Below are 18,926 nucleotides of genomic sequence, written 5' to 3'. Positions count from 1 at the left end.
TACATAATTTTCTTAATTAAAAAAAAATACTTTATTCTTGACTTCCACAGATTGGTAAACGACATTACATCCCTCACGAATTTGGTTTACCTTAGTGAGAATTAAAATATCCCAATGTTTCGATTCTTCTGGATTGATAAGAAGTTTTGGCGTAAACATTTTAGCTTACCTGTAATAGCACTGCAAACGTCTCCATTACATCCGCCTACCGCAACCTCTAGGTCTGTAATCACACTAATTATTCGGTATCAAAGATACCTCATTTCTCTTACAGTTTAGCGACGTAAACGTCTTTGTTTTCTTCGCGCTCGCTGCTACCCTGTATTTATGTCTCGCTGTTTGTATTTACGACAAATACGGATCCTATTTAGTACAGCTGTTCTGACGCAGCAGTTCTGTTTATGATGACCTAAATAATTTCCCTGATATGATTACAAAAACTGCTCAATAGAATGCTCACAATAGGGTAACGTCAGTTATAAACCTCCATAGTCATGTCACTTCATAGATTTCGTGTCAAATATGATCAAATGTTTTTAGTTAAAGCAGCTTATTATTTTGTGCAAAATAATGAGCCTTGATAACATGAGCTATAAGAACGTAGAATTAAGAGATCATTAGCATATTGTTATGTCAGTGAAATGGCAATACATAGTAAACCGCCATGATTTTTTGAACAACTGTTTATCCATGTTTTTCAAAATATCGTTTATTACATCTTTTTTTTTTTCACTTTGTTTACCATTGTTTTCAACAATATCGTTTATTACATCTTTTTTTCACTTTGTTTACCATTGTACAAGTTTCATGCGTGCCTGCATTAGCTCAATGTAAGATGTATGAATATCCCAATTTTTACACACGGTAGAAAATATAAATATTACTCCCGAGCGCTTGTTATGAATCGACGCCTGTTCGCACAGAGGATTATAGGAAGCAGCTTGTAATGGGTGCTGCTTGAAACTTAGGCTAGCTTTAGCCTCAACGCGTCGTGTGTCACAATATGGATTTATCACATCAGTTAGATAGCCGAACACACACCGGGCCTAGCACGAGTAGATCAGCATTACTGGCAACAACACGATCACGTAAAGCAGCAATCAATCTTTAATTGACGTTTTTGAAGTACTCAAAATGTAGCGTTCACATATTGCTGTAAATATACCAATCAATCTCTTGATTTTAGGAAAATAGTTCCTTATAGCTATACCGTATGTCAAGTCCCTACAGCCCAAGTAGATTTTCACGAATTTACACGAACGGATGAACTATGTGCCTTAATTCAATAGTGCTATGTGCCAAGTGATATCGACAACCAGAAGTTTTCGTTGAAGCGTCTTTTGTCGTAGTTACAACACGCGTAAACGCGATTTTCTTCGAACGAATCCACACGCAACTACAATCAAGACTTCTAGCTGATGCACTTATCGATTAAATTTTTGTGGATATTTGTAAGTGAATATAATATTTATTACGTGAAATCTTTTATTGCGTCCTCTTAATGTTCAACCACCATCCGTAAGTGTGTGTGTGCGCGCGCACGTTTGTGTGAACGTGTGTGCATCCCATCTTAATAGTTGCATCTGAAAAACTAATGCTCTTACTTCCTTGTTTGATTCCTTGTCTATCTTTCCTGTACGTCCAGTTTAGCTGTGCATTTTGATTTTGTCAAAAACTAACAGAGGCTCTCTGAAGTTTTTTTCTGTTTTATTCTGAAGTTATTGTTTTACTACTGCATTAGCCACTGCTAAAGTCAGGTTCGTGCAAGTGCATAATATTAATCCAATGTCTATTTTCACTGGTTATTATACGATGCAATTTAGATCTAAAGTATGTCATTCAAACGCGTTACGCGTTAGTTTCTTAGAAAAAAAACAATGAAATTTTCAGGGCTCTACCTACTCACCATGTGCTCATTACACAAATACATTTGATAGATCTTCACAGAGCTGTTCATCTACTTAATTCATGTAAATCTTTTCCGTGCCCTTGATGGGTTTACGGCAGATTGGGCATTCCTTGTGGTCACTCTGGGAGAGGGATCGCGCACAGCCGCCGCACAGGACGAAGTGTAGACAAGGCTTAAGGAGCGTATCGCGGAGATTCTCGAGACAGATGACGCAATCGATTGGTGCGCGGTCAGAGTTATTTCCGCTGGCTTTCTTTTGCTCACTTTTGCTTGAGCCGTCGCCCCCATCAATCTGGTTCGCGGGCGCCTGTAGATGAGTCGTGATACCGACTACCGATAGTTTCTTCACCGTTTGCATATCAAACACAACGCGGAATTGTACGACCGGGTCAACGTAGACACACTGAAGCCATTTCTTATTAGCGTGCGAAACATGTACAATGCCTTGCTCGGAAATCACAACGGCTATCTCTTCTCCGGCTGTTGTAACACCGCTCTTAAACAAAACTGTATATGTTTTATCATAGAGATCGTCAAGGCTATTGAAGCGTCGAATTTCATCAGTTGTGGCAGCTGACAGGGCGAGGTTCATTGGCACTTCACGGTGGAGGTCTGCCAACTTTACGATAAGTGCCTGACCGGCACGCAATGCTGTTTCTGTCATGACTAAACCTCCTGGACAGTCCATTAAACCATTGGCTACATTAGACGACGCCTGAACGTGACTTGTGTTAATGCACGATAACTGAGCGGGATGTAAAGCGATGTTGGCTGCAAGGAACACACCAGAGAAAGACATTGCGAGGATAAGAATGTCTGAAGAACGACTAGCGGCAGCACCGAACTAAAAACCTAAAACTAAAAACCTATAAGGATCAAAGACTTCCTCGAACTTCCTGTTAAGGGAGTTTGTGCTTATAGCATGAATCAACCTAACAAAAATACTTATGCACGAAAGTTACCGATGTTAGTAAGGTTATAGAGATCCATTTTCTCTTGTAAGAGAAAAATGCGGAAAATATTAGTTAAGCAGGCGACATCTTTCTCTTACCATCTACCGTTTACGAATTCGAAAAGAGCAGCAGCGCTGTGCAGAAGTTCACACTTTTTACGTTCTACTTACGGAAACACTCGCTTCGGAGGTTCGTATTGTTCAAACGTTGACTAGGAACTAGAGTAGATGCTGCATTCCTTACGGCTTGAGTTGTTCCGGCTGGAGTTGTCGAATTGCGCAGCTGTACCTCGCCCAATTCAATACCCAGCGTGTTTCCGTAAACATCGAACAACACGAAAAGGGGCACTCCGGTACGAACTCCTGTATACAAATTAAAAAACACCACTGCTGTTATTGTCTAATGTGAGAGTAAGGGAATACACCTTTCCAAGGACGAGCCGCCTCACGGGTCGGTTAGAGTCCAAAATTTTGAAAGTATTTAACAGCAAACGAACAGCTAAGTGCAGACTTGCCAACAGTTGCAGCTCATTATTGGACGACAAGAATAAATCCTACACAATGGTTCTATACGATTAAGGACAAAATATTCTGTACAATCAAGCATCAAATGAAGTCTTACCGGAAAGAAATACTCCCGGATCATTACTGTTCACCTTCAACATCACATTTCCTTGTGATGTGTAGAAAACCTAAAACGTACGTAAAAAAATGTAACATTAAAATGTTTTTTTTTTTTTATCAAATTATGTTTTAGATAAATGAACAATGGTCTAAGATATGCTTTTAAATTACGTGACAAAACTAAGAGGTTGCCAATCTGATAGTTTCATTAACCTCTACGTCACTTTCCAGTTTTCTCTCTAAAAACTACCTTAATTCGCTATTCAAAATACGTCGTTAAGGGCAAAGCGAAACCATGATGTTTACCTGAAGTACATTATTTTCAAGAGCATGAGCTTCTTCAACAGCTTTTCCCCAGTTTCCAGGTTTCATGTTGAGGTCAGGACAGCAGTACTTCGGGAGGTTGTCCTCGAATGTGTCGGGATCGTGTATCGTTACGCCTACCCGAAGCGTGCCACTCCATGCTAAAGAACAACCACAAAAGCATATTTATTAAGTATTCGGGCCTTCAAAAGGAAGGTACGGATAGGATTTTCATAATCCCCGATACGTATAAGAAGTCTAAGAGAAGGTTTATTGAAATCGGTTATGACACAGGTTAGAAGTTTTCGTATATGGGGGTTCGTAGCTTATAGTGACCGCTGCATACTAACGATCAAGAAGGTATAAATGAAAAAGTACGAACTCATCCTTAGCAGACTAAACTTACCTCGTGTAACCCGTGAAATACGAAAGGTCAATTTTTCGTTGGCTCTTAGCGGCCGATCCGTAAAACACAAGGCCTTATTAAAACTCTCAACACGCATAGCTGTGTTGTTGGTAACGCGTATGTTTTCCCCTGAAATTTGACATTAAATTTCAGCCACCAATAAACACTTATCCAAATCACATTTTCTTGAAATACCTCACTAGCAGGTATAAGTACAGTTTTTAGCAATAACAAAGATCGTGTAGCAGTTCAGCTGTCAAAAGCTCTTTCAGTAGTTTCTCGAAGCCTTATGGATATCCGGATACTATAAGTGAGAGTATAATCTGACATTCGACCACAACACAAATTAACGAAATGATAACTGCTCGTACAAATATGTAGAGTCAGCGACTGAATCAGTTTTCGGCAGTTAGTGGAGCTTGCTGTCAGGAACCACTATACTGAAAGCTAACCCTGAAAACACTTTTCAGAAAAAAATTAATAAGTAGCCAACTTTCAACAGCCGAAATCAACGGTATACAAAATTTGCGCAACCAAAATCGCTACTAGTACTTAGGCAAATAGTTAAGTTAAATAGTAACTTTTAATGATATGCATCTATTTTGTCGCCATTTAGGTTTTTGCATTTGAGCGGCGTCGGCAACTACATACAAATAGGAACTGCAGCAGTAGCGGTGTAAGTTCCAAGCTAAGTGCTTACGTTACAAAGCAATTCTTGCATGAAAGCATCTACTTCCATTCTAAGATCCTTTCATTTTGTTGGCAATGGACACCGGATGTCTTCATGCACTTCATTGCTTTACTTCGAACAAATACAAATAAACTTTCTTGTTTATGATATTCAATTAATCATAATTTATTAACACTTCCATCAGGTAAATATGACGAATACAACTAATGTTGCTGGTATTGATAGTATGATCTGGCAAGATAATGTAATAAGCGAGATAACAGAAAAAAACGACACGAACAAACCGCAACGAAACCCAAATTTAAGGTTAAACTAAGCGGTGACGCCACTCGGTACTCGATACAGAGCGTTTTTTCAGTTCTAATTAAAACTAAAGAGAAACCGCACACCAGTTTCAGCCTGCAGCTTCTTAGTACGTTGACATAAACATTCTTTATACGACGATGACTTGCTTGGCCGGCTCGGTATCCGACGGAAGTCTAGTTATCTAGTACTCAAGTGAGAAATATACACATCTATAACATCTATACTTTGTCACATTTATTTCACAGAAACAGTATTGCTACTGATTTAGCATGTATTCGAGTGTCAAATGCAAATATACGACGGACTTGTTCCTCAGTTGTTATGTGTATAATTCGACAGATAATATCCCGTCGCAGGACAAAAATATGACTGTTTCAATCAGTTATATATTATATATTAATTATTGTTTGTTTACGTACAAACAACACAATACATACGGGCGCAATTATTTTTTTGTTCAATTTGTTGGGGGTAAAATTCGATGTTGGAGGAGTACTCAAGCTGTAACTGGAGTGACAATACGTTTTCATCCTGGACAAATAAATGCCCAGGGCTCTTCTTAAGCATTAGCATAACTGAGACATGTTCATGTGGAAGCAAGAATTCATGATTCACCGACCGCTAACACACAAGCAAATATTACGGCAATGGCTCTAGAATTTTACGCTATAGAATATATTTAGAATATATTGATACTGCGTGCGATACATGTTTTAAGAAGTTGCCTTGTAAACTTTTTGCAGAAATCTGAATCGAAAGGTTTACGATTATACGCGAAATTCGAAAAGATATGCCACCTATTTCCATATTGAATAGCTTTCCTTTATGCAAAACAAGGCTGCATGGCCATCACTTGCCTTTATGGTCTTATCTAAGGTTTTGTAGTAAAATGTCAGTCAAAACCTTAGATAAGACCATAAAGGCAAGTGATGGCCATGCAGCCTTGTTTTGCATAAAGGAAAGCTATTCAATATGGAAATAGGTGGCATATCTTTTCGAATTTCGCGTATAATCGTAAACCTTTCTTTGCAATCAACAATATATATATATATATATATATAATTGTTGATTGCACCATGACAGCCTGGCCAAAATTGATTCCAACACAGATGTTAAGAGCAGGCTACACACAGTGAATCAGAATGTTTTTAATTTCATTTTATCGGCACAGTATGCGTGAAAACGTTTCTATTCCATCTTTGAAAGCAATATGCAGCATCGAACGTGTCTGAGGACTCACAAGGACTATTAAACTTGTTTTTTTTCGGTCGAGCGCGAGCTGCTTGAATTCTCACAGTATCTTCGTGTCAGACGCCCCACATTTCCAAGCAGAACCATGACAAGGCTCAGTTAAGAAGGTTTGAGTTGCAATTAAAAATGACTGATTCTGCTGTAACTTCAGTTCTCTTAACTAGATAATAATTGCAACATACGCGGACACTTAATCGTAATGTCACTTCACGTATTGCTTGTTTTTCGCTAGTTCTGCATGTATCAATACTGAGATGGATGGTTACCCTCAAGCTATTCTGAGATTTAACCGCTTCTATTCTACGCTACGAGATTCTTTGAATTGACGTGATATTTTTTGGACATTACTTCGGCTACATATATCAAGGAAGAAGCACCTCTGGGGCATAAGCTATCGGAACCACCAACCAATGCTCAAGAAAACAGATCATGAAACTGAGAATAAAGTAGACTGTTCGCCCTTCCTCTACACCGATGTTCAACATTTCTTGACCTAAGTCTACCATGCTCGATGTTCTAGTCAGTCGCAGCCTTTGCATTACCAATCCAAGGTGACACATTAGATACTGTATGCCAAAATCATGATATGATCAAGATTGAATCTTTTCGACAATCATACTCCAGTTTTACCCTTTGAAATCCTACGTCATCTGCACAAAAACTATTTGCAGGTCAAGTACTCTTCAGATTAAAGAATGCCGCATTCGAAATGATTTTTTTTAAGGATTTGATGCCATATGCGCAAACTGTGTGCATTGTCATTGCCGAAAACATTATGTTCAGTCGAACACTTTCTATGAACATATTAACATTCATTGCTTGCTGTCATAATCATTTTTGGTCGGCTGTTTTCTACTCCGGTTAGTAAACATTCGTTACATTTCGCGTCTATACGGTCATTCATTGTCATGAGAAAACAAATACATGTAAGTCGCCCGTGCCTGCTCGCACTCGTCTATGAGATCCATCACAATGAACAAAATCATATTAAATCTATATATACATATATTTCGTACGAAGCAGCCGCCATATTCGCTGTGCTCTAATAATTAAGGATAACTTTTTATTGCGTACCAACAGCAATTATTCAGATGGCAGCAGGAGCACAAATGAGATAAGGAACATAGACTTGCTCCAGCGGAAACGCAATAGCAAGAATTAAATACGCTGTTGATGAAAATATACGAACATGACAGACGCAGATTTTCAAAAACATACCTCGCACCCTATGAAATCCGATGGGTCCGACCGTCATCGTGGAGAAATGCAGCGGAGACGCACCCGTTGTTGCAGATTATCAAGCAGACAATTCGGTCACACCTCAACTACGACTTGGAAGATTCCGGAAGTTCAGTCCGCGCAGAGAAACCTACCAGTTTCTTGGAACAGTCCACTTCTCAGCACCTAGTCCCTGTATGTCACACAGCAACGAAGTTTACTATGCTGCCGTTCTCGCAGACCGTCTGCTCTCGATTGTAGCGGGTTTTCATCCAACTGTAGGTTAATTTACGCTTTGTTACAAAGTCTCTGTTCATTCTCTTAGTAAAACGATAACGAAGAGCGCTAACAACTACGGACGGAGCCGTATTTCGAAAAAAAGAATTGCGCCCTGCTATCAGTCAGGCACCGGCTAATATACTTTACTCATAGCTTACCCTTAACAAAAGCTATAGCACGCTTGAACTACAGACACCGCTAGCGGTGGCCGATTTGAATTGATTTGCGTGCAATCAGCGGCTGTCAGGCATCCAAGATCTACACACACAGAGATTATCTTCGTAACTTCAAACAAATATGTCATACATATTTATGCATGAAAACACCAGTCGTGCCGTATGATATGCTATATAATATTGTATTTAAATTGTTGTACTTTAATGTGCAATATTAAATATGTGTATATAAAGAATGGGGTTATTGGGAAGTTTCTCTAGCTTTTCTATATATATATATATATATATATATATATATATAAGGCAATTGCTTCGAAGTTCTGCCCAGGCACTGTTTACCTAAGTGCAGCTTAATTGCTAATTTAAAGGGCGCGATGAACATTGCAGTTAGCTTCATGTTTCATTTGCTAAATTGTCTCTAAGCATCTAAACTACAAATTAACTAGAAACAATGTGAGTACATTATTGTAATAATTGGGTAGACACAAATCTGCAAAATGACGTTTCCCGCGTTAAAGGCAAGTTTTCAGCGTACTTCGAGTGGTTATAAAAATATTGAAATCGATAATTGGACAATGCTTTTACAGCCATTAGTTACAGTAAGTTAAGCCAGAAAGGTTGAATTGTAGACAGGCTAAATGCGATACAGCTGTTCTGATCTCTGGTTCAGCTGTTCTGAAGGTTCTGAAAGATAACGTTGTGGTTCTACGTTTAGAATCACATATTAAGGTAACAAAATTTGCTCGGCACGGGCAATATTGCGATCTCGACTTAATACTGCGGAGTCATATAAGGTTGCTTATTTATTATTACGATTATTATTATTACGATTTTATTTGCTACCTACAATATCGGTGGACGAGGGTGTTTAAAAAAGAGAGCCATATTCCTTAGCGCAACGACACAAGTGCCTAACATTCGACTATATATGGACACGTTTGAGATGCTGATATATCCGAAATAACATCTTTTCGGCTCATTTTGCAACTCAACAATGATCATTTTTTCTCGTTCTTTTCTGTAACGTGACACTGCTCAGTTAATAATTATTCGTACGTTACATCGAAACATGCAAGAGACCCAGACACGTTTGGTTTCCGTCTGAAGTAACGCCTATAGTTTAAGTAGTCGGCGTAAGATATGAAAAACATCGTACACCATATGTTGAATAAACACACCCAGCACTGCGGTGTCGTCTGCTAGCACTAGATATTTAACTATTCGGGAATATTCTCTAAATATTTCCAATAAAAATATCTTTACACATGTGGCGTGCTCATCATACAATTATCTCACTAACTTGAGGCAATTCAAAGATAATTACAATTGATAATCACAGACAAATTTAATCTTGATATTTGAAAGAAGCTAAACAGAAAAAAAAAAACACAAAATTATAATGGTTTATCCCATTGCGACTCGGCGACGAGCCTAAATATAAAAGCATCCGAAACAGTCTGTGTTTGAAATCCGGTGAAGACACAATTCGCTTTGTGCTAACAGAGTAAAGATTCAACAGGATATTGCATGCCTTTAGGCGTTCCAGAAACTATGTTTTAAGCATATGTTGTGCAGGAAGCAAATAACCATTTTCGTCCCTCTAACACTGTCGCATATTAAGGAACTCTTTCTAAGTATACTTGGAAGCCTACTATAATACATCACACTGAAATATCCAAAGGGGCATTGAATGTAAGACAAGGATGAGGTTTCCTTCAAAGAATACTGTTGTAGAACTATAACAAATTAATAAATCTATAATATCGATCGAGCCTTCTAAACCCACCTAGTTCGCCTATCGCTCTACACCAAACTACAAACATCTATTGAAAAGCCGCACTGAATGCAGTATCCTTCGCAGGAGCAGGGCAAAACTTGAGCTCTTAAGTGGTCCAACTGTGGACAATCTGGTGGAAAGATATATTAAATTACAAATAGATAACGAATTAACTTAGATCAGCACATTCATGATGTGCTGCGTCAAACGCTTAACTCTTTGGCTGAGAAAGCCGAACGTTGCTGGTTCGCCGGTGGCACACACACTACACTACACATGTGAGTATATAAAATGAAAGATATATTTGGTTGCTTATGCCATACGAGCTATTTAAAAAGTGGCGCTATTTGAACCACATAGTGTATATGTTTCGAATTTTACGTCTGATATCGCTGTTAGGCCGTCCATCAGATGGCTGGCTCCCTGGCACGTATACGCCCAGGTTCTAATTTAGACCACAACAGAATCACACAGTCCGAAATCGCTCAAGTTGCCCTGGTAGGAAAGCTATAATGATTCGCTAAGGTGATCTCTACGGTAGTATTATAGAGGAAGTTACCATAATGATTCACACTGAATAAGAGTATGAAATCTGTTTTTTGGCGATAACTGTATAAGACAATCCTTTTTCAAAAAAATGAAATTAAGGAAAAAAGGTTAAATGCTGTAGGTACGGCCTCGAACTTACAGACATGGCTTTTTTGGGCTGAGCCTGGCGATTTTTCCAAATTATCTAAGCGATTCATATTTAGCTTCATCTTACAGTTACAGGTACGTGGTATAAAAATACATTTATGCTCAGTTCCTATTATTCGTTCGAATTTAGCCGCCAATTAACCATAGGCAGTCTGATGCGGGGATATTCCAGTCTTGATACGATAATACGGCTGTCCCCGGGAATTTTAACAAAAAAGAGTTAATTAGCCTTCTAAAGAATGCGGCGCATCTTATAAGCATATCTCAATGGAATAAAAATGCATTGGAAATATGACTAAAATAAGTTTCGGTATAATACTAAATCATCAGCGCTCTAACTGACATGCGGGAAATAGAGCTTTGATCCGCTTTGAATCGCCTCAATCTTCCCCTTTAATCTTTTAAAAATATGACGTGGAAGTGGAAAAATACCCGGAAGCGGTGTGGTATTTCATCTCCGTATAAAATTTTGCCTGCAGGAAAGATTTCCTAAAAGCTTTTCGTATCTCTAAGAATAGGCCTGAAAAACTGTTATGATATTTAATTAATGCTTGCTGATGGTTAGTTTAACTCTGGAAACTCGAGGAAACAAAATAAAGTTACTGCAGTGTTATTAATATTAACAGACAAGAAAAGTTGTGTTAGAAGGTTTACGTAATCTAATAAATCATCGATGGAATCGCTCTACTTGAAGAAAATCTAGCGGCATAGACGGGTTATGGGGAATACCGCCACAAATAGTGAATATTCTTTGGTCGTCCGTTAACGCTTCATGGCGTTATTTTTACTAAAATATCATATTTGAGTAAATATCATCATATCACATGAGCCACATCGTGCGTTGGTATGTCGGAAACGCCCGAGTTTTTTGTTTGTATGTCAGCTTGTACCACAAAGGAATTGCACATTAATACCACAGGACGACAAATTCTGCAAGCTACAATAAGCTCCCCAATGGTACTAGCAAAACATTTATTTTGATATCTCTGGAACGAAAAATTCGAGCCCATATCCCTGCCAATGTACGGAGCCGCGTGTATTGTGCTCTGAGTTCGTTCTGAATGAAATGTCGTGTAGCTTACCAAAATATCGTTAATGGGGTATGCACTTTTAGGTCATCTACACGTCGAAATTCTGCTAGCTTTGATCGAAAGGTCTTCCACCAAAATTTCGTGTTGTGTTACCTATTTACTTGCGTCAGAAGCTGATTGCAGAAAACTCACATCGCTGTTTTGGACTAGTCGCCAAGAATCTATACCTATATAAAAACATTACGGAGGCGACTCAATTTGTGGGCAAGATTCATTGAAATTATCATAGACATACATTGAATCAAACCATTGCATAAATCATTCGGACTACAAAAAAAAAGATTAACTATTACCTTAATCACGATAAATGTGTATCTAATTTTGTCTCATGTCCATCTTTGAGGATTTTATTCTTCTAGACCACTCGTATGTCATTTGAAAGCAAACATTTGAAAAAATAAACATCGATTTTTCTTCGCGTTGCTTCGTATTCTTAAGGTGGGCGTTACGGCTTGCACCGCTGTTACGGCATGTGCATGTTTCCTACAGGATGACAAAATGCAAACGCAAAGCTAGGTAAGGCAAACCAAAACATACGATAAAAATAATCGGGCCTCCATAAAAACATAGAAGGCTCAGTGTTTAATTTGATTTTGTCCTTTATCACATAGAATCCGATCCATCGCCGACGGCTACTTCGCAATCGCCTGCTCCGCTGCTTCACCCATAAAAGAGCAGTCCATACAGGCAATAAATAATCGAAGAGCAATTGGTTCCGGCCGTGTCATGTCGTAAGCTGGAGTACTTAATCCAACTATACTCATTTTATCTTTAGAATATTTGGGACCATATGTTCAAATTTTCATTTGCTGCGCCTGACGACAACCTTCACGCATGATCACATGGTTCAATAAACGGATGTGCACATTATGTTGTTCTGTTGAATCGTTATCGACACGGACAGCACACGCCAGGCTTTAATGTATGTCGCACATTTTTCCGCACAACTTTCGTTGAACTACGCGATAAACCAGGACTCCACAAGTAGGACAGCTTGAGTTCTGACTAGGGTGCTCCTGGTGTGCGTTATTAGCATCGTTCCAAATAGACCTCAGAAAGTAGAGAAGCTTCTTTTTGTATATCGGGCACGTTTTACTGCGTTGATCATTAATCACTGTACGCACGCACGTTTAGCACATTGTCGAACGCTTACGAGAATACGCCACCGGATGGTCGTACAAATTTCACTGGAGATTAGTTCCCTTATGTACAAGTGAATGGTTTTAAGAATACAAAAGCTCGGGATGTATTTTATCGCGATCTCGGAAGTAATAGCTAGACAGTATGGGGCGGAATAGTAACAGGCTTTACGACGAACATGTTGCCACTGACGGATTTGATCGTCCTGCAAAGACTACCTGCGAACCCTATTAATCCTCTGACCATGATCAATGGTCGAAAAATGTTCTCCTGATTTACGCCGAAACCAGTAGCGGCTGAAATGCCAATAGAATGAACGAAGTTTGAAATCTAGCTAAGTTTGGCGGAGTGAAATCGTCACATCGACTGGATACGATGAGGCGATGCTCGTTTGACTGAATAACATTTACCGTATACATAAACGAAATCCAGCCGTTTGCCGATCTGGTTGCGCATCAGTACTGACAATTCACCGTTTTACAATAGAGTTGGGCTTTGCAGCGCGTCTCGAGAGGAACTCAGTCCTATAGGGTTGAGAAAAAGCTAACAACCTTACATTGCTTACATAGTATTTTCGGTTCGGATATTGCAAATTCATTGCCGTGGAATTGCATTGACTTCAAAAAACTCCGTAGTTTTTAAGATAATGCTACAAGGGTGCATATGTTAAGATAACGAACATACTAAAACATGCTTTAACGAAAGGATTTTTACTTAGTAGCCATGTATTATTTACCAAAGCATGTTGGGACTTACCGGCATCAAAGACTTCTTGCTGAAGTAAGACTTCGTGGCAACGGTGTAGCTGTACATGTATGGAGGTCATGTGTTTAATTATTAAGTCTCTTTAGTTTAATAGGTAGATTAGTTAGGTAATGTTAAGTAAAAGAAATTAAAAGGTGATTAATTATTAAAAAGCTTAATCAACCCTTAGAAAATGAACCAGTTATATCTCGGATTCCTAATTTTTCTAGAACAAAAAAGCCACGAACTCGTTACGGCACGCGTAACAGGTTTGGCTACGAAAAGCGAGTAACAGCTGTGCTTAAATGCTTTTGCGTAGGATTAATTTTTCTAGTTACTACGTTGTCCGTGTAAATGTTCTGTGTTTTTGTAATGATGGCAATAATTATATGGCGCTAGTAAGTTAAAAATACTAGGAAAGGAGAAGCAGTCGCATATTTTTATAGGGCTTCAAGACTATCGGTGTCGAAACAAAGTTAAGATGAATATACCTAAAGGACAGCCTTGAGAATATTGACAGCTTCCACGAACAAGCACAAACGCCGGAGCAACTAATATTGTTTCGTAGGGTCGACAACGATTCCCAATGGATGCTACATGCCCTCATTCTGTCTGTGCAACATCCCACTTGCTCCGATTATTACATAAACATCAACTCAACATCAACACGCGACCACAGTGGGCGCACCGACTGAAAGCGCATGTTGTGTGTGGAAGAAAACAGGAAACGTCGTACAACTTCATCCAGCTTCCTTCTGGAAAGAAGCAATCGCAAACATACGCTATACAAGTCACAAAAACTACGTATTTCTGAAGATACGGATGGAGCTGTAACGTGCACCATCGATAACTGTTGAATATTGGAAGTGGCCCGAAGGAATTCCGAACCCGTGGAATTACGGCAGTTGAGCACCAAAAGCATTTTTAACTGAACCAGCAATTCCTACATCCTGCGCAGCAGCAATGTAAACCACGGGACCGGGTTAACGATTGCTTTGATTAATGTCTGAAGAAGATTTCACAAGTTTTGTAGAACATGCATAAATGGCACTTCATTAAGAGAGCTTAACACTAAAGTTGTGCCGGAGCGGTTAGCATGTGTACGCCCTTTGGGAGATTAGGTTAGGATTGCAAGGTCTAGTGGGTATTCAGGTAATGAGCTAAAGCCATCACACAAGATACGCTAATGTATTCTCCTGATGAAATGAACAAAACAAAGGTGTAGTGATGAGCCTGGTTGAATGATTCACTAAGCCGTATTTTAGCATTGTGACCTTCACCGAATTCTTCGCGAATATTTGTTTTCTGCCTCGAGCAATAATAGTTGATTGAAGCTAAGCAATCTATAATCACATTTTATTGGATGCCCTTATTCTTTTCCTTTTCAGCTGTAACGACGCACGACCGCTTGTCTAGCAGATATGACAGACTACACAAAGTGGGATCAAGTGAAGTTGATTACACTAAGGCACATTCAAACCGGCAACAATATGTAAGTTGAAGCCTCCACTTATATAGATAATTGATCTCCAATATAGACCATTTTCTGACCAGCTGGGTAACTTTGCCTTGGAATTTAGTCAAAAGTTCTAAATAAGTGTATCGACGTTCAAGCGATAGCAACGTCAACGGTAGTCCCCTAATTCTACTGGAAATGTAAATAATCTATACAAAAATTACTATTCAATTTAGTTATAATTCGAAGTGTTAGAATTAGCAAGTTGTATTTGTAAAGATCCTAATGTTCAATGGCCCGCCCGTGGAGTAACATTTGAATCTTAGCGTAGGGCTCACGACTGCTTTCAATAAAGAATTTAGAGAGACGAGCGTCTAAGCTGATAGGCGGCCTAACTGCTCTACATTGTTAGCTTGACATCGAAGCGTTTGACGATTTACACAATAAGAAAAGAACGTGTCCGACACTTGCACGACACAGGTATTTTATCCGTCTGCTATTTTGTACCCAGTAATACTCCTCCAATGGGTCATAAATTCCGTTAGCAAATTATTAAAAACGCAATATCATAATTTACCCGACATGTTCCATAGCTGCCTGGGTATAACCAGACCTACAAATCATTTGAAACACCTACAATTTCGCATTGCGCAATATCGATAGGTTGGTGATCGTTCAAAAAAATATCCCCAGGGTATATATATATATATATATAAGCGTATTATAAAAAAGTCTTAACTCCTTTGGTCCATTACACCACTGTTCAAAGAACCACTGGCTGTTCCTATAATGTTCGACGTTTAGCTCACTTTCGAAGCGCATTGTCATATCTATGGCAGCCGTTTTGTCCTCTGTTTAAGATAGTAAGTAGTTTATTAGTATATTTATTATATAGTTAAAAAGAGAAAACATAGTCATATAATGCAGAGTTATATAATTAGCTCGGCACTTGTTCATATTCACGGCTAGAGTGAAACTCTACTGCAGGACAAAGTTAACTAGAGGTACTAAGTTAACTAAATAGGGTAACTAGGTAATTAAGTAACTAGGTAAGTAAGTAGGTAAAGGGTAAACCGTGGAAACGGAAAGCAGTCTATTGGTTTTCTTACGCTTTTTTTCACAAGAACCCCACAGAACTCGAACGAAGAAGTTTTAATCTTGAACAGCTAAATTCGTTACGAACATTCAAGATATGGCTGACATAGTACAATCGAACAAGCCAGTCTAGATAAATCCTCTAGACCCCGTAATGTGCGGCCTTTCGAGAATAGTGAAAAATCCACAAATACCCAATCATCTATACGCTTGTTCATAGCTTTTACAAAAGTGCAATGGCTATCGTTTTTAATTACTTTCGGAGATTTACGTCGTACAAACATACTTGTGTGGCGGACTCAATAATATTAGTATTGCAACTCTCACTACTTATTTGGAATCTGGAAATCAAACCTAGAACCTTACAGTAATAAACTAGTTTTTCGATTGGAGACTATAAAGTACGAGCAAGTCCCGTATCCCGTAGTACAGCCTCGTATTTGTTGAACATTTATATTTTTATAATTACGACATGAAGGTTTCCAACACAATATAATGCAAATATATTATGATTTGTTGATAAGGATATGACATGATAGTAACGCTAACACAGTAATCGGACTAAAATGTTAATGATAAAGACTTAATTAATTATAGGCGTTCACTATTCTTTTAAATAATGCATCAGTAATTACTGAACAATCCTTACCAAAATTAAAATATCTGCTGCCAACTTATTGTTTTTTTTAAAAATAAATATTTGTATTGTAAATATGAAACAGATACTTATCCAGGTATGCTATAATTTCTAGTAGTGTGTGCAACATGAAAGTAGTTATATTTAACATGTTACGAAAGCACAATATTGTATTTTTTGATTTTAATGCTTTCCTTTCTACTCTAAAAGTTACAAAAATTAAACCTTAGTTTTCTTACTTCATATCTACTAGCATTAAAAAGTTTATAAGTTAAACAAAAATAGCACAATTTAAAAATATACACGTTTTCTATATTCAAAAAATGAATCTACACCTTCAACACCTTCAAATTTCGATTAGAAAAAAAAAACTATCAAATATAACCTAATACAGTAAGAGCGTCGAACTGGGCAAAGCAGATTTGATTAAGGGCAACAGAAATTTATCTATATTTGCAAAATTAGCTCTAGGTATTATGCTTTAGTTGCCTACTATTATATATCTAATTATATATATAGAACTATATAATTATAATGTTTGATTTTAGTAAATACTTAGGTTAATATTTTTCCGGGCCTACTTCAGCATATGCTGAAGCAATGAGGTTGCGCAATAGAGTTGCGTAATGGTATAATAATACTGAGGGAGTTAGAAAACGTTACAGTCCGGCTGTTCACTGTACTTCACGTTTAATGACTAATACTTCATTATTTACACACTCGAATTATTCAATAGAAATTTTATTGGAGTTGAAAATCATACCATAGCCTTGAGCTATATGTTGAAAGCCAAGATCGCGCAAGTTTTCTTCTACACTTTACATATAATTTTGATTATTGAATTAGTAATAATAGTGCTTATTTTTCAATATACGAATACAAAACAAGTTGGTGGAAGGTAGGCCAACTAGGTTGATCGGCAAGCCTATAGTATATCTCTTAAGGCCCCCCTGCGCTATGCCTTACATGGTTTGGCGGTAGCTAAACGATGTAGCTTGATTATATTTTGACTTTTGCCTAATTAGCACATTATATATTGAAGATAATGGAGACCAAATTAGCAGATACCCAGAATATTCGAACTAATAAAAACTGTAGGTTTCCATTTTGTCATTCGTGCAACCATTAATTTGTCCACATATAATACACAAATTTTTCTACAGATGTATTCGTGCTGCGCAGATATCGTTATGACCTTTTCGAGAACAATGTGTGCGTAGTCCTACGTGTAAACAAATTAGCACATTTTTTTTTGCCAAATGTAAGAAGGCATTCCGTTTCAACAATGAAACAGGCGTCTCTGGCTGAGTCAAAAAGTCCAATTGTTTTTCATAAGCGTTTGTCGACACGTTCTGTCTCACGAAACACCCGCATTTACAGCAGTTCTGGCTTATGATCCGTCTACCTGCATGGACAACTTGAAATGTGTCAGTCGTATTGTTATCTGTGAGTGATTACCTGAGATCAATAACGCTTCGTACTTCGTACATCAAAAAATTGTTCGACGGATGTTCAAAGCCCGGAGAGTCGGACCCTGAATATCCTCAAACCAAGTTTAGGACTAGGTTAAACAATTTAGTTCTCCTCTCTGGCTTATTTCTTTCTTCTGTCCTTTCTATTACTGCGGTTTCGTTCAATGCATCTCAGTATCTGGTCAATACAGTTGCAATTCATATACCGATCAATGCATTTTCTGTTTCTGGCTTAGTTAAGCTTTCCTGACCGTACAGTCTTTTTGGTGTTGACGTTCTTGCCGATAATACATATTGTGTTTTTGTTATTCCGTAAAAAAAAAAAGCAAGCCTTTAGTTGATCTGTTCGCTTGAAATTTCTTTGAGCTATTTATTTTATATTTTTTCGTTGTAATTTTAGCTTTGTGATTTTGATGAATGAAAAGCGAATTCGACAGACGGAACCAGAAGCATTCGAGGATGGTCACGTGTCACGGGTCAGCTTAGTGTTACATTTCTAGCCTTAGGAAATGATTTAGCGATGAAGTTGGTTAAAATACGCTTTATCAAATCTGTAAACATTATCTACAGCCCGCTAACATACACAAGGCAACCGCACTAGTGTTATGAGTGCATCGGAAAGGGGCAACCCAGAACTGCTTTTTCTTTGGGTTGAACGACGGCCCGTTCGGAATAGCATAGACTAAAGCATGTATCATATATA

General features: G+C 38.2%; 1 protein-coding gene and 1 long non-coding RNA gene across 7 annotated transcripts in view; one reads left to right on the top strand and one right to left on the bottom strand.

Annotated features, from left to right (window-relative positions):
• LOC111266358 (E3 ubiquitin-protein ligase NEURL1B-like) lies at positions 1 to 7,797 on the bottom strand. Its single transcript, XM_022843800.2, has 6 exons — positions 7,661 to 7,797; positions 4,195 to 4,323; positions 3,792 to 3,949; positions 3,484 to 3,553; positions 3,033 to 3,224; positions 1 to 2,680 (listed from the first exon to the last, which is right to left on the bottom strand). Exons 1-6 carry the CDS (start codon positions 7,695 to 7,697, stop codon positions 1,962 to 1,964), a joined length of 1,305 nt encoding a protein of 434 aa, XP_022699535.1. The 5' UTR covers positions 7,698 to 7,797; the 3' UTR covers positions 1 to 1,961.
• A 47-nt stretch (positions 7,798 to 7,844) lies between these two features.
• LOC111266366 (uncharacterized) overlaps positions 7,845 to 18,926 on the top strand; it is a 15,115-nt gene continuing 4,033 nt past the window's right edge. The window contains exons 1-2 of one of the 6 annotated variants that reach the window (XR_015313412.1): positions 7,845 to 7,938; positions 14,952 to 15,055. This is a non-coding gene — a long non-coding RNA (uncharacterized LOC111266366). The other 5 variants (XR_015313409.1, XR_002684052.2, XR_015313408.1 and 2 more) reach the window with 5 other exon arrangements.

Source organism: Varroa jacobsoni, unplaced genomic scaffold (genome assembly GCF_002532875.2).
Source record: "Varroa jacobsoni isolate VJ856 unplaced genomic scaffold, vjacob_1.0 scaffold_1076, whole genome shotgun sequence".
Taxonomy (NCBI): domain Eukaryota; kingdom Metazoa; phylum Arthropoda; class Arachnida; order Mesostigmata; family Varroidae; genus Varroa; species Varroa jacobsoni.
This window is presented reverse-complemented; position numbering and strand designations above follow the sequence as displayed.

Bases quoted from the DNA above. Each gene is read 5' to 3' on its own strand.
- LOC111266358 (XM_022843800.2), bottom strand. From the start codon at position 7,697: ATGACGGTCGGACCCATCGGATTTCATAGGGTGCGAG. The intron at 3,950-4,194 runs GTAAGTTTAGTC...GTTGTTCTTTAG, and splicing joins TATTTCACGGGTTACACGAG to CATGGAGTGGCACGCTTCGG. The intron at 3,554-3,791 runs GTAAACATCATG...CGTACGTTTTAG, and splicing joins TTGAAAATAATGTACTTCAG to GTTTTCTACACATCACAAGG.